This window comes from Heterocephalus glaber, unplaced genomic scaffold, assembly GCF_053883595.1.
Source record: "Heterocephalus glaber isolate CG9 unplaced genomic scaffold, H.glaber_assembly_v1.0 deba00001555, whole genome shotgun sequence".
In the NCBI taxonomy this organism is placed as follows: domain Eukaryota; kingdom Metazoa; phylum Chordata; class Mammalia; order Rodentia; family Bathyergidae; genus Heterocephalus; species Heterocephalus glaber.
In genome coordinates, this window is record NW_028258346.1 from 7,360,718 (window position 1) to 7,386,858 (window position 26,141).

A 26,141-nucleotide genomic window follows, 5' to 3' on the forward strand; every position below is an offset into this window, starting at 1 on the left:
TGTATACACAATATCACTGTACAATGCGTGTGAGGATACAGTGAGTGTGTGGACACTTGAGAATTTAGAGAGCCAATCATGTAGCATGCACATATAATCCCAGCATTCAGGAGGCTGAGGCAGGGGAACTGCTGTGAATTCAAGGCCAGCCTGGGTTACAAAGTGAGTTCAAGACCAGCTTAAATTATATAGGGAGACTGTCTCAATAAATCAAAAAGTGAATGAATAAATATAAAAGAATTTAGAAGAAAAACTAAGCACAAGGAAGGAAATGGAAGATATAAAAAGGACCCAAATGGAACTTTTAGAGATGAAAAATACAACATTAGATGTAAAAATGCACTGGATAGGATAAATATTAGGTTAAAACAATGCAAAAAAAAAGATCACTCAAGATGAAGCTTATACAGAAAAAATAAAACTGAAATAAAGAAAATCATAATGAGATACCACCTCATACCATTAGGTTGGCTGTAACTTTAAAAATCAGATAAGTACTGACATGAACATGGAGAAACTGGAACCCTCAGTGTCTGCTGGGGAGCCCAAATGGTACTGCCAATCTGGAAGACAGGCTGATAGTTCCTCTAAAAGCTAAACACAGAATTCCCATTTGACCCAGTAATTCCACTTCGAGAGGTACAGACCCAGGAGAAATGAAAACATATGTCCACTCAAAGCTTTTACACAAATGTTCCTTGCAGCATAATTCATTACAGCCAAAGGTAGAAACAATCCAAATGTCCATCGAGGCATGAATGGATAAATACAATGGTATATCCAGATAGTGGGCTATTATTTGACCATTAAAAGCAATAAAGTGCTGATACATACACAATAAAGATGAACTCGGAAACATTACACTAAGTAAAAAGCTAGTCACAAAGAGCAGAGACTAGGATTCCGGTACCATAAAATGTCCAGAACAGGTGAATATAATCTATAGAGACAGAAAGTAGATTAGTTGTTTCTCAGTGCTTAGAGATAGGGCGGTGACAGCTAAAGGCTGTGCAGCTTCTTTTTGGGTGATGAAAATGCTTTAAAATTGACTGTGATGATGGCTGCGTAACTCTGTGAATAAATTAAATCCTAACCAATCCTTCACTTCATATGGGCAAGTTACATAGTATATTAAGTTATATTTCAATAAAACTGTTTCAGAGGAAGAAAAATATTATGTGATAGTGGTGAAGGAATAGACAGATCAGCAGAAGAGAATAGGGAACCGGCACAAACATGCCTGACTAATTTTTTGAGGGGTGTTAGGAATCAAACCCAGAGCCCTGCACATGCTAAGCACATGCCCTGCCACTGAGCTATACCCTTTGTCTCTGGAGAAAGGTACAAAAGCAGTTCAACTGAGAAAAGAAATCCTTTTCAACAAATGTGCTAGAGCAACTGGACTTCCAGAGGTGAAAACTGAAAACTTATCTCAGTTTCTGACCCTATACAAAAATTAATTCACAGTGAATCATAAACCTAGATGTAAAATACATAACCACAAAATGTAGGAAAAAAATCTTCATGGTCTAGGGTCTGGCAAAGAGTTCTTGGACTAGAGAGTGAAAGCATAATCCATTAAAAAAAAAATGATGAACCAGATTCAACAAAGTAAAAATCTTTTACCCTGCAAAACACTCTATTAAGAGGATGGAAAATTACAGAGAGAAAAATATTTGCAAAACAAATGGCCAACAGAGGACTAGCATTTAGAATACAGAAGGAATTCTCAAAACTCAACAGTAAAAACAAAACAAAGCAAAACAAAAAGAAAATGGACAAAAGAAATGAAGAGATATTTCACTGAAGGTAGACAGGTGACAAATGAGGACAGGAAAAGATGTTCAACATCATTAGCCACTAGGAAAGTCCAGATGAAAATCACAATGAGATACTATCACACCTACCAGAATGAAAGAAAAAAAATATAGTGACAACACCTAATGCTTAAGAGGATTCAAAGAAACTGGACCACTCACGTATTGTTGGTGGGGATGTAAAGTGATCCAGCCACTCTCAAAAACTGTTTGACAGTTTATTAAAAAGCTAAACATGAAATTACCATATGACCCGGCAAGTGCACTCCTGGGCATTTATCCCAGAGAATTCAAGATTTATGCTCAGACTAAAGCCAGTATATGAATATTTATAGCAGTTATTGTCATAATAGCTAAAAACTGCAAATAACTAGATGTCATTCAATGGGTGAACAGTTAAATAAATTTTAGTACACCCATAACACAGACTACTAGCAATAAAAAGAAACAAATTATTGATACAGCAACCTGGATGAATTGCCAAAGAATTGTGCTATGAAAAAAGAAAGCCAACCTCCAAAGCAATTGATATGCACAGGCTACTCCACTCTACAGGAGAAGAGTTTCTTTTCAAGTGCATGTGGAACATTACCAAGATAGATCAAGCCTTTGACCATAAAACAAATTTCCATTGTTTAAAACACATTGAAACCATACATGTATTTTCTTTGACTCAAAAGGGGGAAAAAGAAGGGAAAGAGACTGGAAAAAGAGACTGGAGCAAGGAGAAGGGTTAGGAAGCCATTTATTCCTTGCATGGAGGGAATGCCGAGACCAAGCTGCGAAGGCAGAGAGAAAGGAAAGTTTTGAGGAATAACAAGGAAGTAGATTGGCTAGGTCTCCATCAGCATTTAAATGTGTAGGACAAGAGAGAGGAAAGTTGAAAATGGTTGCCATGTTCTAGATTGGCAATCAGGACGTGGTGGTAGAAGTCCCATTTGGCAAGATGGAGGAAGAAGGTGGCCAGGTACATGAGTTTGCCACGTTGGTGATGCCCCTGGGGAAGGTGGCCAGAGGCAGCAGGGACACTGGGCCTCTGAGAGGGACCTGGGTAATTGATTTCAGAGAAGAGGTAGAGGAAAGATGCTAGGAAAGGAGCCCCAGGAAACACCAGCACTACAGAAAGGCTTCGAGGGAGAAGTGGCCCACAAAAGTAGGGGAGGAAGGAGAGGGAGTTTGGGAATGGAGGAAATGCGAACAGTTTCAAATGCTAGAGAAAGGCCAAGTCCTGGGCCAGTTAACAATTCCCTTGGGGGTTCAGATAATCCCAATTAACCCACTGTCAGAATTAATCAGTGATATCTCGGTTCATTAACTTGATTCTTGTTTTTTTGGTTATTTATTTATTTATTTTTGGTACTGGGGATCGAACTTGGGTCCTTGCGCTTGCGCAGCAGGCGGTGAAACCACTGAGCTAAATCCCCGGCCCAGTGAATTTGATTCTTTCCACAATTCTGGTCACAGAGTTTTCCCCTTATGAGGAAATTTGACTCGGTTCACATTCTGCTTGGTTTGCAACCAGAATCACGGAGAGTATTGAGTTTGTGAACCGAGGTACCACTGTAATGGGTGTGGCAGTGCTCAGCACAGCACTGGGTATAAAGTAGGCTTCAATAAGTCTGATCATTAAGGTTTGTCTTGCAAGGAGAGGCCAAGCATGATGCCAAGGCTCCTTCAGAAGGGCTCTGCTGGTCAGCATTCAGTGCCTTGGTAGCACCGAGCACACGGTAAGCTCAATCAATGGGTGTAGTTATCGTTATATTTCTCTAACTGCCCTTCAAGCAGGAGAGAAGCCTATTGATGGAAGGAGGAAGACTGATGTTTCTGTTGCCCCAGATGGGGGACCTGCACCAACTATGGGTGGCATTTACCATCAGGTGATGTTTAGTGTAGCTTAGTTGTCTCTCCCCTCTAGGTACTAATTTAAATGTCAAACCTGTCTCCCTAGTGCCAACCCTGTCCTCCGAGAAAAGCAGGATTTTAAATGATGGGCAAAGCAAGGTGCCAAGATACTCACAAGGAAAGTGACCTGCCAGCACTTCACCCTGCTCATCTGGAAGACGACGTCCTGGGTCCGGTTGTCAGGCAGGGTGATGCAGCAGTTGATCTCATCGTTGCCAACAGAGAGCACGGCCCTGCAGCCTGGCTCTGGGGAATCACAGTGGCAGGGATCCAGCTGCATGTATCCATAGTGCTGTACCTCCTGGCATAGCTGCAGGAACTGCTCCAAAAAGGAAGCAAAAGACCACTTGATGCCAATGAAAACCCCAAGTGAGAAGCTGCTGCTCCAGCAAGAGATGCGGGATTCACACAGGACAGCCTTTTTCTGCTGGGCCACAATGCCCGTTGCCCGAGGGACTGACAATAAGCCCCCAGGAAGGTCGTGGTGTGCCTGCCAGGGCTGGGACCATCCCTGCCTAGCTCATCACAGACTGTGTCCATGCTGGCACAGGGAGAGAAGGAAAATATTTGGGATGAAGTGAGAAAAAGAGTGGTGTTGAATAAAACAAATGGGTAGAAATGATTTTATCTCAGCAATATAAACAAAAAGGGTGTATTTAAAATGCCATCCTTTAAAAAAACTCAGCTGAGATCTATGTAGGAGGAAAAGTAGTTCACTTTTTCTCATTTATATAATGGCGGTATTAGTTGTCAGAGAAAAGATTTTGGAAACAGCAATGAAATGAAGGCCAGTAGGCTGCTCCCTAAGGACAGCTCCAGATGCCAAAGGGAACGTTTTTATGTCACTTGGAAATGTAGCCTTTCCCTCTGTCTCTGAAGTGATCTAAGAACACAGGACGCATGCAGCTCACACTGTGGTCCCTCTAGCTTGTCCTGTCAACGTCTGACCGGGACTTCTCATTTTTAAACTACGTCTTACCATTAGTAATTGCATTTGGATAAGCTGACGGTGGTTTGGCAACTCCACCTTATCCCTGCAGCCTCTGCTGCGGTCGTGACTTAATGGTGTGTGAGATGTGTGTGGAGACAGCAGAGTTGTCACTTCAGCATATGGTTAAATCAGAAAGGCCACACGGCCCAGGACAGCCTTGCTCTTTCTTGATCCTTTCTTGAAGCCAGGAAACTTGGTCCTTTTCAAGGACTATGTCAAGTGCTTGCTGATAAAGTGAAATATAAATGTACCAACACAGAAGCGGTGAGGGACAGCACAGCCTTGAACTCTTGCTGCCGACTGGACACGTGTGTGCAGCTATGCCCTGTGTGCCATGTGGTCTGGCTCATTGTGCTGGACCACACTTCGCTTGAGAGACGCCTTAAGCTACCGGGTCTCCTGTTGGGTCAGTGAGAAACACCAAGCACTACAGGGCTGAGTCCTCTGTCACCAAGGATGGAGAGAGCAGTGTCATGCTCTTACTATGATACTTTTTAGCTTATTATATAGTATTATATAGTATAAATCTAAAATTGCTCACTTTATGATTTAGTACCACTTTTTAAAAAAATTGCAAGAATTGGGCCGGGGATTTAGGTCAGTGATTGCAAGAATCTCTTGGCTGCAATGAATTAAAAGAAATGAAAGTGCTAAATTAAAAGTGAAGCTCCATTTTTCAAGAAAATTTGTGATAAATAACTTACTCAAAATGCTTTTGGCATCTGTCTTTCATAAGGGGACTCTGCAATATTACTAGGTGAAACCCAGAGACAAAAATTTTCCAGTGTTATTGACATGAAATTTAGTTCTTTTAAGAAAATTGTACTTGAAAAAGACAATTTAACACATACAGCTGTAGAAGCTATGTTTATATATTTTCATTTAGAGCAGGGGTTGGAAAATTGTCCTATCAAAAGCCATATATATATTTTTTGGTTGAGGGGCAGAAGGTTTCTACTGCAGCTACTCACCTCCAGCACTCCAGGGCAAAGCAGCTGTAGCTAACTTATAAAAGAGAGTGACTGTGTGCCAATAAAACTTTATTTACAATAACAGAGGCCCATAGTTAGATATCCCTCATATAAATCAAATGACTCTTCTTGGAATTAATTTCACTCATTTTCAACTATTTCAAGTTTTACTGTACAAGTACATAAAATAAAGCAATAGGGCTGGGGATTTAGCTCAGTGGTTCTGCCACCTGCCTTGCAAGTGTAAGGACCCGAGTTCGATCCCCGGTACCAAAAACAAATTAAAATTAAAATTAAATAATATTAAAAAAAACTAATAATAAAATAAAGCAATAGTTGTTTATATATTTGCTCCATTAGCAGAAGAACTCCACACATAAATAATTTGGGGGATCACTACACATAGACGTTTTGGAGAGAAAACAAATTAATTTCAATAATTCAATTTTAAAAATCTAATTCACATATTCAAAATGGTTTTTAGAAGACCATACCACATGTCATATGGTAAATTCAGATAACATATTTATCATAGAAGATAGATTTTGTTGTATGCAAAACACACACACATTTTGGTAAAGCCAAGCAGCATTGTAAAACCAGTGTTCAAAACCCATCAAAATAGAAGCTGTATTTGTCAAAATTTACAAACATAGAGAAATTAAACTTCAAACTGTTTGTGACAAAGGAAACCCAAGGTTTTAGGGGTTACTAAATTGTGGCAGTATGTGCCTTTTTCTTTTGTTTCCTTTTTCCTTTTCTTTTTTCTGTCCAATAAAAATCTCAAAATATCTGAGCCTTTGAAGAATGACTTTCAAATTAACCTAAGTATAAATGAGTCCTCTAAAGGTTTTGTCACATTTTGTTCAAAATCAATGCTGCAGTTACAAACACTGGCGAGTGAAAAAAGGCAGCCAGGAAGCAGGGCCTTTTCCTCTGTTAAATGTGTCTTGTCTGCCAGACTCAATGTGCTGCTCGGGGGCGGGAGGTATATGGGTTGGTACCACCTTTATGAAAGCTTTAAAATGGATATTTAGAAATAGCTCCTCAAGAAAACAGAGCACAGACTCGAATGTGGAGATGTTGGCTGCAGGGTTTGGGGGGACTGTACCAGGTGTGGGGGACCCAGAGAATTTATAAATTAGACACAGTCCTGGGTCTCACGGCACTCACTGCCAGAGTGATTTATTGCAGTAAAAGCTTTAAACAATCTGACTTCCAATAATAGGAAACTAGCAAGCTAAATACAACACAATCATATACTAGAACACCCTGGAGTCATTAAAAATATTGTGGAGGACCTGTATTAATTAACTTGGCAAAGCACTCATACTGTATTTTGTAGACTTTATAAAAAAGGTCTTTCTTAATTATCTACAGAAAAGTCAATGAAGGTATTCTCATTTTTAAAAAGAACCTCCCTGTTAGTGTTTGAAGGGTTTATAAATAATAGCGACAACTCACTTCTAATGTTTCTTGAACTCCCTTCCAAGGGATGGCTTGGTACAATATTTGACTCACCTTGGTTTGATTGTTTTCTTTCTGAAGAGCCTCTAATTCCTGCCTCTGTCCCTGCGTAGGTTTGATCCATTCTTTTTCAATGTCCTGCACTGCCTTAAAACAACATACATTGTACAATTAGCAACCTTACCCGAAATGAATTATCTGACAAAAACATACGCATGTCTGAAGGGCTATAAAAACAGACCAAAGTGTATCTGTATAAGGAGTTAGCATGTTATAAAGGTTACTTTTTAACTTAGTGGGCAGGAAAAGATTGACTGATAGTTTGGGAGCAACTAGTAACATGTAGCAAAGAAAGTAAAATTAGCCCTTTCCTTACATCACCCATCAAAATAATTCCACAAAAATTAAAGATTTAATTATAAAAAAACACCATAAATGAACTAGACAAAAAAGATAAAATATTTATCTCATGTTGAGGTGAGGATTACCTTTTTAAAGATATAAAGACAAAATGTATGAGCCAGGAATGATCATATATAATTACATAAAACTATAAATTTCTACACATAAAAACCACGAAGAACAACTCTAAGAAGCAGATGGTAAAACAAGGAAAATAACTGCATCATGTATGGCAATGAGTTAATATTTATAGAAAGCAATAAAAAATATAAAATTCTCAACAGGGAAATGGATGAAAATATGCACTGGCATTTGACCAAAAGGAATTCCAAATGACAAATATATATTTAACCTCACTGGTAATAAAAGGATTTTTTTCTCTTGAATTGGCACAGACTAAAACATACAACTAGAATTTTTTTTTTTTTTTTTGGTACCAGGGATCGAACTCGGGTCCTTGTGCTTGCGAGGCAGGTGGCGGAACCACTGAGCTAAATCCCTGGCCCACAACTAGAATTGATAAGGGCTTGGGGACACAGAACATTCTGCGTAGGAGTGATAGATTTAATTGGTACAACTTTCTAGAGATAATTTGGCAATACAGATCAAAAACCACCTACAAGAATCATAAACATAGACATGAGGAAAATGTATTGATAGAGGTGTTACCGTGTTTTTGTGATAACAAAAAATTTTCAACTTATTAATAGGGGCAAAACTAGACAGTGTCTTCCTTCTATATCCAGGGGTTCCACATCCATGAGTTAAACCAACTGTGGATGGAAAGTATTCTGGAATTGTATCTGTACTGAACATGCACAAACTTTACCCCTGTCATATGCAATACAGTATAACAATTAGTTTACACAGCAATTTCATCGCATCTGGCATTATAAATAATCTAGAGATTATTTAAATTATATGGGTGGAAGTGGTAGAGCATAAGGAAATACTACACCATTGTATATAAGGGACTTGAATATCCTTGGATTTTGGTGTCACAGGGGGTCCTGGTCCAAATCCTGTGAAGGCTGGAAGGACGAGTGTGCAGTGTTTATCATGGGTCAGGCAATGTTCTAATTGAGTAAGACAAAAGTCAAGGCTATAGTCGCTCTGAGGTAGGTGCTGTTATAAAATGTCCAAAAGTAGGCAATTGAATTTGCATATAATCAAAAAATAGGGAATACCATCATTTAAAAATATATAGAAAATTTAACAGGGAAAATTTAACAACATGCTAGGTATTGATATTGTGAAAAGAATATCGTTACAAAATAAGAGTATAATAGTAGACCTCAATTTTTCTAAAATGACAAAAAATATAAAACAAACCTTGCAAACATAGTTATGAGTCAAAGAAATGGATGTATATATAAATGAAATATATATATATATATTAAACACACTGAAAAAGTTAACAGTCTAAGTATAGCTGATTAGCCGATTCAAAGTCTGGGGTGGCATTTACTTTTGTTTTTGAGTCTTCCATATTTGAAATTTTTTTATAAGATGAAAACAAACAACATTAAAAAATTGAAATAGAATGTATTGTTGGGCCCTGTCCTTTCAGCTTCGGCTAAGTGCATTTAGCAAACGTTTCCAAACTCCAAATTCCTAACGGCTTCTTGGTTGTGTCCTAAGCCGTTGCAGATTTCAGCAGAGCAACACTGGGCTCAAAGGCAGGAATCCCCTGGAGGCGCATGGTCCCTGAGGAAACCGGCAGGATCCTTCTGAAGCCAGATGAAAAGCTGAAGTAACAAAACCTGCAGGCTGCAGCCCGTCTTCCCTGCTCCCCACACTGTTTCTGTATGTCGCTCCTCTCTGGCACCCAGCACTTTTCCCCCTTGAGCGAGCCTGGCCTGGGAGGCTCTAGCATCAGCTGGACACAGGGAACCGGTGCCTCTGTGATTCCCCATGACTGGAAAGCGTGTGCCCCGGCTCCGCAGTGAGACTATCAACCCTCTTGGTAGAATGTGTGCCCTTCACTCAGTGCCCCACAGCCAGCACGCACTCAAAAGTCTGTGCTTCTGTCCACCTCAGTCTGAACAGAAATCCATGTTACGTCCCTCAATGATGCTCACAGGGTGTGCTTTATCTCCAAGAGGAGAATGAAAACTAAAATGAAACTGACACTGCATTCAGGATGGGGGAAAGCAACATGGGATTTAGAAAAAAGAAGAAAAATAATGTATATTAGGAATCTGCTTTAGATAGGTTTTTTCATTGACTTTTTTCCAACTATTCTGTGGAGTAGGAACAATTACCATCATTTTAAAGACGGATAAATTGAGGCCAGGAGAGGTTTATGGTCAAGGTGACCCAGCAAGTAAGTGGCAGGAGTTAGACTAAATTTGGGTCTGGCCAGTACACCAAGCCCTCCGAGTCTTGCCCAAGCTGCTGTTCTTTTCCCAAGTGGGCAGCTAGCCTCCCTCCAGCTTTCTCTTTGTCACCACTTCTCCTTCGAAGTGCACCTGAACACCATGCCAGGTTGGAATCAGCGTGAGCATAAAGAACTGAACATCTTTATCCTTCCCGAAACCTGCTTGATGCTAGAGCCTGTAAGGACTGTTAGCATAGGACAATGATGTCAAAGAGGAGGCTGACTAAACAAACAAGATGTGGTAATCCAGATACATCAACTTGAATGGCTGAAGGAATGCCCGGCAGATTAGTAAAGTCCCGTTCTGGGTGTGTCTGGATGACTGGCATGTAGGCCGGCAAACTGAGGAGTGGAGACACTTCCTGAATATGGGTGGCACCAACCAATAGGATTGTAGCATGGATGGAATGCAAAGGGAAAGAAGGACGTGTGCCCCTTTCTGAAGAGTTCTGGTCTTCACCATTGCCTTTGGACATGAGCCTCCAGTTTCTTCAGCCTTCCAGTGCAGACTCACAATGACTCAACCTTGGACTGGTGCTGCAGCCATGATCCCTCTTGTTCTACAGATTTCATCTTCTTGGGCTGAGCAGCTACTGGACCTTCCAGCTCTCCAGCACACAGACAGCCATTGTCCACTCCCCGGTCTCTGATCCTGCAGCCCTACCTACTAAATCCCCTTGTATAGTTATACATATATTTTCTATTGATAGTGTTCCTCTAGAGAACTCTAATACATAAGATGAACAGTAATTGTGATAGTAAGTATTGACCCAAGACTTCCCACTCTACAACGGAGGACTTGAGATGCTCAAAAACTGAAATGTAAATGCCCTTCAGCAGAAGTAACACAGCCACGGTTGTCATGAGCTTCAGTCCCACATGCCCCAGTGACTTCTGCAGAAGGTATGGTCATGGAACATAGGGCTATGGGCCTCTCCAAGAAACGGGCACTGCCACTGGACTCTGGCCAGTTGAAACAAGGCACAAGATGGCAGGGAACATGGTCTGGCATAAGAGCATTCGGTTGGGGTATCATCAGCCAGCACTTCCCCCACCAAGGCACAGGGCCTGTCACACAGTGAGGCTACCTGGAAGAAGGGGTCTCTTTTTCTCATTTGCTCAAAGTTTCTTTATAGATCAGTGGTGGCTCTGCTGAAATGTAGGCCCAGAATTGACCAAATCTTTGATATTTTTGAGAAAACACAGAAATCTATATTTTTATCTCCAATTCCTCATTTTGTTAATGTCCCTCTAGTTTAAAAAGAAGGAGGAAAAAGGAACAAGTTGGCTCCTCAGGCACTGTTGGGCACACCTGTATTAGAAAAATCAAAAGGTAACTCTTAAAAGTTAGTTATGAGAACTTTGTTGTTTATCAGAACTCAGAAGATTTTCTTGCATTAACTCCTTTAAAGGATGACTACGGCTCACTCATATGTGAATATGCTAGGCACCTAGGACTGAGCAGGAATGAGATGCAGGCTGGCTAGGGAGAAATGTACATGAACCTACTTATAGACAACATTAGGTGAAAAGCACCATAATAGAGGATATGAGCAAAATCTCACAGGCGCAGAGGGAGGGGGGCACTTTCTTTTGGTGGGAACCAAAGTAGGCTTCCCAAAGAGGGCAGCAGATTGTGGTCCTGACTCTCCTGCTGACCTTGGGCCAACCTTTAGACTTCTCAGTACCTCTATGTGGATTTGGAGGATAATGATGATGGTAAGGTTATTATGACATCAACTACAATGTTTGGAAGACTCTGCTCTACAGTGAGATAAGATTTGAAAAACAGTCTATTAAAGCTGGGAGAAGAGAGACTATATGTTCAACCTTTGTGGCTTACAGGGCAGTGTGGTGGTTCAGAGAAGAAAGTGGCTGACCCAAGACCACACAGAGAGAGCGAGGTGGGAGGCAGAATAAAGGATAGAATTCACTTTTGAAACTTGTAGTTCAGTATGCTTTTCTCAAAGCCATCTGGTTTCCTAGCTACGACACAGGAAATATCATCATCCATTTCTCTCTGGTTTACAACTCCTAGTGACACATAAAAATCATGTTAGGATCCCAGCAGTCCTAATCTCTCATCACAATGAGAACTGGAAGCCAAGCCACAAACTCGGTTTCCTACAGGAACAATGTATTAGGTGATGTGTTTTTCCAACCAAGGATGTGACCTCAAATGAAGCAGACACAATTGATAATGTAGTATGATAGCAAGCATACAATGGCAATGAGGCCCAATAAACATTCAAGATGGTAAATTCCAACTCATATGACATGAATATAAGTACACTGAACATTATTATGCATGGGTAAAGTACAATAGGAATAAGCTCAAGCTACAGACTAGTCATGAAAATGCGATAGTAAAATTAAATATTTAATATGTGCTATTTTTATTTGTCTCCTTAGAATTCAGGAGAGCTTTGTGGAGGTGATTTATTAGTGGTCTTGATTTCCTAAGCCACCTAAGGAAATATGCCCCAGGTTCTTTTCTTCCTCTGCCCTTTACTACACGGAAGCATTGAAGTTCACCCACTGACCTTCCGGCCACAGCCACAACACTATGGCAGGTATTATTAATGTTTCCTGTTCCCTTGAAGATCTCATTAAAAGTAACGACTCAACCAGCATCTCTCCCCCCTTCAGTTCTTCCTTCCAAGTACATAAAAGCTACCTGCATGGAGGTATTATCAAACTCTCTGTACATCCTCTAGTCACTCAAGCCAGAACCACTCCATCCTCTGCCAACAAACTTGATTTTTCTCTTTTCTGGAAATGTGGATGGTACCAAATATCTTAGAGTTATTATTAAGTTTCAATGGAACAATGCCAGGCCCACCATGGGGCTGATGCCTATCCTGTGCCAGGACCGGTTCTAAATTCTGGGTATCCAGTGATGGGATATAAATACCTTCTTTCACAGAGAAATCATCTTAGCTGGGAGAGACAAGAAAAACACACATGTGAGGCCGTGACCACAGGCACTGTCTTGGCAGGGGGTGGAACGAGGAGCTGGGGAATTGGGTTTAACTGAGTCCTGGCAGGGTCCATCTGGGGCAAGAATTGGGCCCACAGTGCTGCAGGCACCAAGAAGAGAGTGGAAGAGCTTCCCTCCCTTCCACAGTCACACGCAGGCCCAGAAGGATCAGGTCTTCGAGGGCGGTGACCCAGGTGCGGGAACACTTGGGGCAGCTGGTGAAGCTGACGGAGAACTGAGGAAAGGGCCTGCAGCGTGATCGGGGGCAGAACTGCTGACCATTCGCTGCCTGGAAGGAACTTCGCACGAGAGACAGAGGAAAGGAAAAGACTCTAATTTCCCTTTCCTGCAGGTTAGTGGGCAGGCAGGACCAACTACCTGATTGGCAGGGCTAACTTAGTGCAAAGCGAAAATGTGGGGTCCCTTCTGCAAAAACTATTAAGAATTTCTAGTTAATTTGACAGCAGAGCATTAAACAATCCCAGGGCTCAAAGACCTGTGATGGGGATGTGCCCATGAAGCCAGCCTGGAGCAGGTGGCTGCCTGTTGCTCCAGGAAAACCAGGTTATGTTAGAGTAAGATTTAGAGGCCATGTGTAACCTGTGGTACCAGTGATATCCTTTCTAGGGCTGTCAAACTACCCTAGATAAGCGATGGCAAACCTTTGAGGGCTTTCAATGATAACAAACAGCCCACTGTGGCACGCATGCCATCACCACTGGCCTAGATGATAAGAGCATCACCTACAAATTCAGAGAGTGGTGCTTAAAATAGAGGGAGAACTCATTTTCCTCTTTCCAAACTCCTCTACTTTTATTTTTACTTTTTAAATTGTGATAAAATGTATATAGCGTAACATTGATCATCTTGCCCATTCATACGTGGAGATGAGGTGGCACTAGATACATGCACAATGTCATGTAACCTTCACCACTATCTATACCAAAGCTTTTTCATTATGCCTCCACAAAAACCATACCCAGCACACATTAACTTTCCCTTTTTCTCTCCCCTATCCCAGATAACCTCTATCCTAGTTTCTGTTTCTATGCCTCTGCCTAGTCTAGGTAAGGAGATAGACTTTTTAAGGATTATAATTTCTTAAAACAACTCCAAACCAAACAGCTCTATCGCATGGTCTGCTCACCTGCATGTAGAGCAATTCCACAGCCGATCTGCAGCCCATCAGCACGGAGTCGAAGGCCGGGTCCAGGTACCTGCACGAGGCAGGAGCATCGTTTGACTTCAGACAACACAGCCAATGGCACACCTGGGTCTCCTCTCACAGAGCCCCGCCCCCTACCCTACCCTTCATTTTTCCCTCCACCTCCTCTGTGTCCTGTCTTTATGCCATGAGCTCTTACCTGCTGGCCTCTGAGAGTAAAGAAGCAAAAGCACAAAGTTCTTGGGAAATGGTCTGCACTCCTGTTCACACCCAGCCTCACTCTGGGCCAGCACGTTCTGGATGCCTCTTGCCTGGCGCACAGCCCCCGGCACGGTCACCTGTCCCACAGGTACCCAGAGCCTACTCACCACCCTGTGCGCAGCCACCTTCCTCTCCTGCTAGCGCTGCCCTGAGAATCTCCCCAGGCCTCTGCCTCACCCTCACAAATTCTACCAGAGGGGACCTTCCAGAGACTCTGAGGTGCAGGTCATGTACCCTGTTTACTGCCAAGTCCCTTCGTGGATGGGACCAGCACGCTTTCCTTTGCACCCATTTCTTCCCATGCCCGTGCCCATCTCTGCAGTCCATCTACCTGTGGTTCCTCTCCTCCTCTCCCACCCGGAAGACCACTGCCTCCCTGCCCTCCTCCCCTGACTTACCTGCCCCTCTCCGCAAGCCTCACCCCACGTCTGCTCCTCTGGTCCCTGCTCCCTAAGGCTGTGTTAGCAACCCATCCTCTGTGATTCCCCAGCACCCTGAATTTCACCTAGTCACTGCTCTGACCAAGTTTTCTTGACACCAGCTATGAAGACCCCCAAGGCCTGCTCAGAAGTTGCTTCTCTGGTTCCTTGCAGAGTGACTTGTAAACAGTAAGGGCTCCCTGTCTGCCTATCAGATAGAGAATCAGCAGGATGAGCTGGAATTCATGGCTACACCAGCCCAGCTGCATGCTGAGGATGGACAGATAGAGACAGTCGGGAAGGATGGGCTATGGCTGGTTGACACCCAGCCACCAGCAGAGGCAGGCAGCACCTGCACCCAGCAGTAAAGGGTGACTGGACCAACAAGGGTGACTCAGATCAGGGAAAGGGTGAAAATGGAATCGGAAGTCAACTTCATCTTGGGGGTGGGGAGAAGCAAAGGAGCAGAGCATTCCTACCCCTTTCAATGTAGCTATTTGCCTACAACCCAGGGACCCCTGTGTAGCACAGAATAGCAGCTGTGGCACCAGAGGCCCAGGTCCATCTGAAGTTGGGCTTGGAGGCCCCAGAGCAAGCACCTTCTGGCCTGGAGGGAACTGTGTCATCATGGGAGAGATGCACCCAGAGACGTCAGGGATGAGAAAAATCCTTAAAGCTCTGCTGGACTCATGAAGCTCTTGAACTGATCAGCTCCCAGCCATTTAGACCTCTCTGGAAAAAGGATTCAGCACCATGGGATGCTACACCAAGCTGTCCGCTTTCACAGGCCTGACCCTCATCACCAACAACAGAAGTGGGCCTCTCTTCTCTCGGGTGCCATGAGCAAAGGGACCATCTGCCTGGATTGAGATGCTGGCTCGTGGGGGAAGGTGTTTTATCTTGCACTTACCATCTAGCATTTGCCTACTTCATGAAGACATCAGCAAAGCCTAATGTCTAGTTTAAGCTTCAAGGCAATGAGTCACCTCACCTTTGATCTCAAGCGCTCATGAAAACACATGAATGAAAAGTCTCAGCCTCAGGGATTCTTCTGGTTACCAGAATCATCATTATCATCAATATGACAATAATAAGCATGACCAAAACAGATTGAGTTTATAGGGTTACTCAAAATAATCCTAGGGAGTGGACACTATTATTATTTATTATTATAATTTTGTGCTGGCTTCGGGAGCACATATACTAAAAAAAATTGGAATGATATAATTACAATTTTATAGATAAAGACACTGAGGCATAGAGGGCTCGAATAGCTTAGCTAGAGTGATAAAGTTAAAATCTGAGCCAGATGGGACTCAGACTCACATACTCGGATCCTAGGAACTGTGCTCTGCCACTCACTCTTCCAGAACATTCTCTAAACCCTTAGACGGAGCAGAGTCCTCTCTCCTCTCCATGTTCCATGCCACAAGATGTGGACCACTTCTCAGAATACTTCCGAATAATGATGTATAAACTTCTAGCCTTGCAGAGAATATCCGTGCAAAATTCAAAGCCCCAACTGGAGCTCTAGGAAGCACCACAGACCAAGTTAACGACTACTCTAGATTTCAAAATGCCCTTCTTTAAAGCTGCTGGACTCCGATTCTAGACCAGCTGGGCTGGGGCAGCAATCCACAACAGCTATGGTGATAGATGCCGTGGTTACAGATCACAGGAAGTGCTGTGCTCCTGACTGTAATCTTCTCTTTGTTTTCCATAAGACTTCCTGTTCCTGGGGAGATGACAGTATTTTCTCCATAGGGGCCCTTGAAGGGGCTCCTATTGATGTAGGAGTATGAATGGCCCAGGTACATATCCATTAGGAATGTAAACTGAATATGTAAGGGTTCAAATTCCTTGCAAATTGGCTGAATCCACCCTTGCCTACAAAGAATACCACGTTTCAACAGATGAGTCAGATCTGTTTGTAATTACCAAGAAATCCTCCCCCTAATACAGTCAGTGTCATCCATTCCATAGCAAGCCCATGGCCAGCAGCCTCTTCCCATTACCTGCTTCAGTCCACCCCATTCACCGCCCCATCTCTCAAGCCTGCCCTTTACATTTGCCTCTCAGGGAAGGTGAGGACTGGGGGCTGGAAGTCATCCTTAACATCCTCTACTTCAGGACAGATGCTGTGGTTCATTTCCCCCTCTCTTCCTTGTTACTTTACTCTTAACCTTCCTCTAGGTTCCTGGTTGAGATCTACCCAGATGTTGAGCCGTGGGCCGGATGTGGAGGACTCTAACAAGTCCTGGTCACCAGTGGTTTCCTGTCACTGTAAATACTTACCACTTCCGGAGTCCAACCTTACAGTTCTGCACTTCAGAACTTCGAAGACTAACATAAGGGAGTTCAAAATCTGCCAACTTTTTCACAACTAGAGAAAGCGAAAGACAGTCTTACTGGTTCATATTGCACACAGAGTTTACATATAGACGCTTTAAGATGAGAAGGTAAGATATCACCACTGGAAAAAACAAAACCAGAGTTAAAATATTCTCTTGCATGTAGATGCAATTTTAACTTCTAAAGTTCATTTGTCAAATGTTATTTGGTTCTTATCAAATCCCAGCCCTTTGGTTAAGATATTTTACCCTGTGATACAGATGGAGAAATAGGTCCAGAAAGGCCAGGCCACCACAGCTCCCAGGCCCAGCCCACACCCAAAGCCCCTGACTTCCAACTCAAAACCACCTGCCAGCCACTTCTTGAGGACACACAAAGTACTTTAAGGTAATGATACCATTTTCCAGGTAAAAAGCCACATACTGTTGAGCACACGCTGGAGAGAAGAGCAATAGCCATGGAACTGGGCTACAGCTTTCACGTTCTCATTCTACCTCTTTAAGAATCTAAGAAATTTTATATCAGCCGACTTTTATAGCAAATATTCTTTAACAAGGAGACTCTGTGCTGTGGCAGATGTCACAATACCTTGCAGTGTGGCCAGGGGCAGACCCAGGGCGAGAGTGGGAGGGAATCAGGATTGGGACTGGCACCCTAAATGGGATTCAGGCAGCCCTACTCCTGACCGCGAGGCTGCCTGTTCCTGCCTATTCGGAGCAAACACATGACCTTCCATTCCCCCAAACCTTTGCGCCAGGGCTGAAGACACTGGTCCGGGGACCACAACCTGAGTGGGTGCCCAGCCCCTCAGTCAAGACTCCCAAATCTCCACACCCTGCTTATTGCTGCCCTCCCTGCCTCCTGGCTGCCCCCATGGCTCTTACCAGACAGGCTGCCCTCCTTGTAAAACCGAATGAGAAAGAGGCCGAAGTAGCCCACGAGCTCCCGACTCAGTCGGAGTTTGTGTGACACCACCTTGAACCAGAGACAAGCAGAAGGAGGACCGTGTTAGAATGCCAACCCCCACCACCCCCTCCGACTGTGACACGCAGAGGGGAAGTGATCTGGATCCATCAGTAACAAGTTGTTTTCACAGGCCACCTGGAATCCTTTTTTGGAATCTAAAAATGGTACCTACTCATTTTAGAAAACTTAGAAATACAAAAAATTACAGTGAAGAAAATGCAAACCATTTCTACCACAATGGACAACTTCCACTGAGGCCAGTGTCCTACCTCAGGTGCAGACACTGATCCATCCTGGTGCTCAATGTCCCTGGAGGGCAGCAGCCATTCCCTATAAACACCTGTCCCTCCGTCACATCTGTCCCAGGGCCGGCACAGCAGCTCACCTTCCTGTGGGCTGGATTACTACCCACTCCGAGCGGCATTTGCCACTACTCAGCTGGCATATAAAAGCGCATGCACCCCCATCTGCCCGACACCCCAGACCTACTTCTCTTTCATGCTCCTTGTGACAGTCAAGTGTCATTTACTATGATATTTGTTCGGTGAAAACTTCAGACCCCAGGCACGGGCTCCCTCCTTCCATGTTCTTCTTTGATGGTGACATCAATTGGCTGTCATTTCAACACCAGTGGTTTCCTCTTCACCACTGGGTCACCAAGCTGTGACCTCACAACTTTGGGCCTCCCTTGACCCTCCCTCAGTGGGAACTTGTACAACACACCAGACTGTTTCCCTCCCTCCCAATGCTGTGCCCCAGGGCTCTCTTTAAGACTAAATGCATGCAAATGATTTCCTGGCACTTCCAGTCTTTTTCTTTTTCAAAAAAATTGACATGTAAACATTATACATAGTTATGGCATACCATGTGTTGTTCTGATATGTGTGTAGACTGTGTATTTCAATTAGGTATCTTAGTTAATTTCTCATTGCTGAGGCACAAAACCCACAAGTGAAAGGAGGAAAGGTTTACTTTGGCTTCAGTCTATGGTCAACTGGTTCTAAAGAAGAAATAGCATGGCAGAGAGGCATAGCGGAGGAATAGCTATTCATCTCATGGTGGCTGGGAACCAGAGTCAAGGGAGGAGCCAGGAAGGGAGATTTAACCTGGGGCATGCCCACAATGACTGCCTCTTCCAACCAGGCCCCACCTCCTAACAGCAAGTTAGCTTTTTGTCCTCAGAATCCAATCACCTTCCAAAGCTCCTGTCCATGATCACATGAGGCTTTAGGGGGACATCTAGACATAAACCAGAGCATCAGGGTAAGTGATCAATTTTTCAAACATTTATCTATTTTTGTGGTGAAAACATTTAAAATCCTTTCTCCTGGTTTTAAAAAATATGCGCAGTTCATTACCATCATGTCTGGTCACCTCCCTGTACCAAGGAACACTGACATTTACCCCCCTGCCCCACTGTAACCACGCACCTGTGCCCACTCAGGCTCTGCGTGCAAGCTCCCTCTCCAACACTGACTTTCTATGCACTATGCCAGGTTTCCAGGTGGCAGCTGGACAAATACCAGCTTCTCAAAGGGGTAATTTTCTTGGTAGAGATCTGTCAGTTACCTCGCGAGACCATCTGATTAGGTGGCTGGGATGAATGTGCATTCTTGGCATTGCTTTGAAAATGAAGAATAGCCTGGGAATGGTTTCACATCTTTTACACCATGTGCACACCCTTTCCCCTGCTTTCTCTCTCACCCTTCTCTTCACGCCTTTGCAAAGCACCCAGGTCAAAGTCCAGGGCCCTTTTTTGGGAGTGAGTATGGGGGAGGAAACAGCACCATAGACATCTTTTCCTAGGTAAATCTCACGCATGTCCACTCACTCCATTTCTCTCTTTCCTGGCCCATTTAGCAAAAACCACAAGCTCCCATGCTAAGAGAGATAGAAGAGAGGAGTGGAGACAAAGGAAAAGCCTTTTATAATTGCTACAGTTCTGAGCTGGATCTCCCCCTAAAACCCATGTGTCAAAGGCTTAGTCCCCAGCTGGGTGCTACTCAGTGATAGTGGAACCGTGAAGAGTGGGATCTAGGAGGATGTCTGTCTGTCTGTGTGTGTGTCTCTCTCTCTCTGTCTGTCTCTTTGCTTTGTCTTGCAGCTGTGCCTAGGTCTCCTAAACCTTGTCACCTGTGTCACCATGATGTGCTACCCACCACAAGCTGAAAGCAATGGGACCAATGGGTCATGGACCAGAACTTCCAAAACTGAAAATAAACCTTTTCTCTGTATACACTGATTTACCTCAAGTATTTGTTATAGCAATTGAAAACTGACTAACACAATCATTTACAAAGATATAAACACAGACACCTTTTGAGAGTAAGGAACATCCACACAATAAGAAACATACTATTTTTCCTCTTCGTAAATGTTAGTGATCCTGAAAAACAAACAGCCCCTGGAGGGGAATTTCTGTCTAGATCTGGGAAAGTGCTTGTTTGCCTTCTGTGGAAATTCCTCCACTTCTGGTGGAGCCTCTGGTTAAACCGAGAAGATCTAATGTCAGTGCTGCTTCTTTGAGCTTCTCACAAGCCAATGTGATTAGATGAGAGAAAGCACATACATGATTCTAAGGCCACGGATGCAGCTCATCAATGTGCACCATTAGTTGCAAAAGCAGTGACAAAATAGATGGTACCTGAAGTGTCTGAGACCAGAAGTGTTTCATATTCTGAAATTTTAAAATTTTGGAATATATGCGTATGCAGAGTGAGGTATCTTAGGAATGGACCCAACTGTAAACATGAGATTTATCTGTGTTTCATAGACACCTCACACACATAGCCTGAAGATCACTTTATATGCTATTGTTAGGGAGCCTACATTTTGGCTGTGGCACTACATGAGGACAGGTGAGGCATTTTCCACTTGTGGCATCATGTTGGCCTTCAAAGAGTTTCAGATTTTAGGGCATTTCAGATTCTGGATGTTTGGATTAGGGATGCTGCAATCTGTACTGTGGAGCCCTAGACTTAGTGCCCTACCCAGTACTTACTCATTGCTCCCTCTAATAGCAATAACAACACAAGTGCTAGGACCTATTGGCCATGAACTCAGAAGGCTGAGGCAGGAGGATAGTGAATTTGAGACCTGCCTGGACTACTATATAATGAGTTCAAGGCTGGCCTGGATTACATAGCAAGATCTTGTTTCAAACAAATGAACATCTAGACACTCAATGCCAGTAATGATCAATACCCATAATTGCCATTGGTTATGGAATGTGGACTATTTCTACAGTTACTTAGACATTATCTTGAAAGGTTAAATAAGTTGCCAAACTCATACAGTTACTATGTGGCAGCGCTGTAATTTGGATTCAGGGCTCATCCTAACCCTAGCAGATAGGAGACCCCAAACGACCACCACCAACAACTTCTGCTGTAGGTGTGTCTAGTCTAGGCAGGGAGCCCAGGGTGTGAAAACCATGCCAATGACAATGTCTTTAGGTTGGCAAGTGCTCTCCAGGTCTGTATTATCCCAACGATTTCTAAATTACCTTCCACCTTGTAGCTGTATGTATGTCACCAGGACCATGTCATTTATGCCCCTGTATCACCTGTACCTGTGTCACTGCACCTGTGTCATCTGGGCCTCCATGTCACCTGCCTGACCCCAGTGCATCTGAGAATATGGCCCCCAACCCTTACTGTTTCTGGCCTATGTATGTGTCTATTGCTCACTTTGTAGGTCCTAGGAGGGAACTGTGGTTTGTATTTTGGTTTTGGCATACAAACCCTCTCAAGTACCAAGCATCAAGAAGGCCCTTTGATGTTTTTTAGAAAGATCATCCTGGAATTCAGAGCAGAAGATTAACAAGTCTGGTAGCAGAGACTAGCTTAGAAGTAGCTGTAGAAATCTAGCTGAGAAATGGTGAGGGCCGGACTAAGCCTAGGCACAAAGATGGAGAGGGTGATGGATGTGTGAAATGTGTGGGGCACAGGATCAGTGGGGCTTGAGGGAAGGGGAGGAGCCTAGGAAGACTTCTCCATGGTTGGCCTCAGCAGCTAAGTGCTGCTGATTCTATGTGGCCATGTTGGGAACAGAAAGCCAAGAAGAGGTCAGAGATGAGGGGTGTGCGTGATGACTTTAGTAGAAAGAAAGGGTTGAAACAATGGCTCTGGGCAGGATCAAGATCTGGAGGAGGTGTGTTTCCTAATCCAAGGCTGCAGGTAGACCCACTGAGGCAGGGTGCAAGACAGGTTTGGGCCTCCAGGCTGGGAAGAAACATTTGCAAAGTCCCCATTGCTCTCTTTCAGGCCCTGGTATGGCCCACCTGCTTATGAGTTGTTCCAGTATCAGCCTGGTACCAAAATTCTTTCCTGCTCCAAACCATGGGGCACCTATAATGAACCATTCTGCATGTGTCCAGGCCACATCCTGACTATATCCCCTAGAAAGGCTCTCTGGGATCCCTGAAAAGCTGCCACTCATAGAGTGGGTAAAATCAAGGAGGCCCAGAGAACTGGCTGTAGCTCGGGTTCCTGGGTCAGTCTCTGGGACCCCAGCACCTCCTGCAGATAAGTCATCTACTGGATATAACTAGGCAGGAAGTTCCTGAAGGTGGCCACAGCCCAGTCTCAGCTTTTCAAGCAGATTTTTTCCTAAATTTGGCTGGAGAGTTGGAGTTTAAACAAAGTTCACCTCGAGCACTCTTTCAGCAGAATCTGATGTTAGAATTTCTATATTAACGCTTCTTCCATTGGGCAGAAATATATCCAGAAAGGCTTTCTCAGCAGTGATGTTAAATGTGTTCTGTAAGGAGAAGGAAAGCAGAGTCAGTTTCCAGCACAGCACAGGGAGAGAATGGTCAGCAGCTGCCTTTCCTGTTTAGGAAGATGGGACCTGAAACACACAAGCATCCTCAGGAGAGATAAGAGGCAGTGATTCGGGGTACAGAATAGGGGAGGAGAGGGACCAAGGCAGAGCAATATTAGGAAGCTTGAATAATTTCCAAATTTAAAAAATAGGGCATCCAAGTTGGAGAAAGAGCTCTTTTGATAAAATCATCCACATCACAGTTTTTAATATTTCGAAGTATCCCTAAAAATCCCCACATCTCAGGGTTTTTTCCTGACCATGTGGCACCTCCCCTCATAGGAACCAATTCTCCAAGTTTTGGACACTGGATGGGTACTCAACAATTTAATTCAGTTCTGATATGATTTACCCACAACTGGCACCAGACCCCACAAGTCAAAGGCTCAGCCCTAAAGATCTCACCACGTCACATGCCAGCTGGAAAAGTGGTGTCCAGGCTACCCATGTTTCTGAGGAGTTGACTGCCAATTCAGGGGTTCTTGAGACTCCCTCTAGGGCTCCGTACTGTGCTAGAATGACTCAACACACTCAGGAAAATAGTTTACTTGATGGGCCGGGGATTTAGCTCAGTGGTTCTACCGCCTGCCTCGCAAGCACAAGGTCCCGAGTTTGATCCCCGGTACCAAAAAAAAAAAAAATAGTTTACTTGCTATTCCTGATTTATTTTAAAGGCTACAACTCAGAAATGGTCAAGGTAATGCGGCTCCTATGTGCTTGCTGGGCAAGCGACCCTCTCAGCACCCCACATCTTCACCAGCACAGAGGCTCTTCAATCTTTTAAGGTTTCTGGTGGAGTTTCCATACTCATGGTATGCGATCTTGTGTAAACCTGGACAGGTCACTTCCTCTCTATATACATCATTCCTTCAGCCCCCAAATAAGGCTAATAATCATGACTATCTCAGAGGGCTGGGTGAGGCTTCAGGAAGGTGATGGCAGAGGAATGTTACAAACACTCAGATGGTGGCCCCATTGTCTTGTTACTGGTGCAGCAGGAATGAGGAAGAAGTCATATAGCTTCAAGATGACTTATAGTGGCAACAGGTGAGAAATGAAAGGACAAGACAGCTTTAGGGAGGTATTTGCAACATTCAGATGCAGTCAGGTCCTGGGTCCACATAGTCCACATCTTAAATCACCTCTTGGGTCCATCTCCTTCTCTCCAGCTCCTCTAGCAGCACCTCAGACCCACCCAACACCCTGGACTCCTGCAGTGGCCTCCCCACAGGTCTCCTCTGTCCAGTCTTCCCCATACCACCTCTCTACCAGCAACCACAGAAAGTTCCTTAACTGCAAGCCTAAAAATGCTCCTTTCTTAAAACCCTCCAAACTCCTCCAGTGTCACGCGGCACAAAGGACATCAAACGCTTCGCCACTGATGAGGATGGGAGAAATCAGTGGGCTGCTGCTCATCTTTCTCTGGCCCATCGTAAGGCTGCCTCCCCCATGGAGTGCTCCCTCCACTAGAGAGGAGGAGGAAGGAAGATTGGGGCACAGCCTTGAGCTGGGGCTGCTAGTCTTGAAGCAAACAAGCATTCTTACCAGGGCATGAAGAGAGGCTCCAGGAGAATAAAGCCAAGGTAGTGGAAGGCAACCTTTGGAGTAGGGGATGAAAGTAGGCACCCAGCTGAACTTCCATGACTTTTCAGTTAAATGAATACATTTTCCTCTTTTTAAATGATTTTATGATTGAAAAAAGGCCTGGGCTTGGAGGCATAACTCAGTGGTAGAACATGTGCTTAGCATGTTACAGGCCCCGGGTTTAATCCACAAAACCAAATAAATAAAATAAAATAAAACTAACATAAGCAATGTAATTGATTTCCACCCACTAAGTGTTGAATGCTCTTGGCTTTTTCGTATTTAATTTGTTTAAAGCTCAGTTACATGGCTATGTGGAGAGTTTACTGTGAACAGCACTCCATACAAACAGACATTTGAATAATCTTGGTGCCATATTCCCCCAAAGCTACTCGAGTGATAAAAAGAACTAGAAGAGTGGCACCTACAATGGAGCATTTGGAAATGGACTCTTTACTCACAAAACTAGCCCACTATACATGCGTATCTTACAGGGATTTTAGAAGAGAGCACTGAGGCTGAAGTCTCCAAGTTCTTGTTTGATGTGACAATGCTGGCTTTGGTTGACATAACTCCTCTCAGTGGATCATGTCTGCCTCATGGGCCACCCAACGCTCTGCCACCAGTCAGATGAGCAAAGTGGTTGGCAGTGACCTCTGTCGCTTTCCTTGCCCTTTCTTGTGGCAAGTCCTACAGCCCGCCTCACTCCATGGAATTCTGACTCACATTCTATTCCAACCTTCTCCACTTACCTCAAGATGCCAACTACACCTACCTCCTTCCTCATTCCCCTCGTTAACCTCACCTCCTATAAATCACAAAAGAAAACTTAAAATGGGAACTTTTTCCACTTCTGCTCACGCTACCTCCTCACCCACTTTTTATCCTACCTTCAGTTTAAGAGGCACCCTCCATCACCTGATTCCAGATGGCATTCAGTCCCTTCCTCGAGGACTACCCAGGACCTCCAGCTCGTTCCCCTCTTCCATGCCCCTCTTGGCTTGGCTCATTCCCCCTACCAGGCAAACATACCAGAGCCTCCCTCATTTTAAACAGAAAGATGGCGCCTCTGAGTAGATCGTGTCCAAGAAAAGAAATCTGGTCTGTCTGATCGATCATAGGGGAAATTCTGTTTTCAACACTGTAGCAGGTATGCAAAGAATCACGTGTTTTAGGAGCAGCCAAGTATATATTTTTTCTTTTAAATAATGCAGTTTCAACTCAAGGAAAAATAAACATGGTTCAAGTAAGTAAAGGCAATCATAGATAGTATCTGATTCTGCAGTAAAAAATTTCCAGATTATATAATAAAGAAAACACTAATTTTTCTAAACTGCAACATTAAAAGGTTAGGGAAAGAGTAGAACTGGAAGAGGGGATAGAAGGAAACTGAAATCCTCATCCTCCTAACAGTCAGCAGAGAATGTCAAAAAATTGAGGAATATTGTACCAAATAATTTTATATGTATGGATACCCTCCAGACTTTCAAATGTCTGAAGAAAAGGCCAAAAGATTTGGAAGTCATTGCTTCCAAAAGGAGGGGATTGTTATATTATCACCTTTTTAGCACTATTTAAGTTTTAAAACTATAGGCACATTTTGCTGTGATTAAAAAATAAACATTTTAGGGCTGGGGATTTAGCTCAGTGGTTCTGGTGC

The 26,141-nt window shown here is 43.7% G+C and overlaps 1 protein-coding gene across 13 annotated transcripts in view; it reads right to left on the minus strand.

Moving 5' to 3' along the window:
- Nucleotides 1-26,141, minus strand: part of Snx31 (sorting nexin 31) — a 69,123-nt gene that overhangs the window by 23,916 nt on the left and 19,066 nt on the right. For 12 of the 13 annotated variants that reach the window (XR_015442851.1, XM_021262698.2, XM_004850168.3 and 9 more), the window contains 6 exons: nt 22,724-22,834; nt 17,992-18,082; nt 17,051-17,138; nt 14,058-14,127; nt 7,203-7,295; nt 3,835-4,038 (listed from right to left, as the gene is read on the minus strand). Coding sequence is in view for 12 of the 13 variants with exons in the window: in XM_021262698.2 (XP_021118357.1) it covers nt 3,835-4,038; nt 7,203-7,295; nt 14,058-14,127; nt 17,051-17,138; nt 17,992-18,082; nt 22,724-22,834 (657 nt within the window). In the remaining variant the exon portion in view is untranslated. The remainder of the gene's footprint in view (nt 1-3,834; nt 4,039-7,202; nt 7,296-14,057; nt 14,128-17,050; nt 17,139-17,991; nt 18,083-22,723; nt 22,835-26,141) is intronic. The other variant, XM_087190680.1, reaches the window with a different exon arrangement.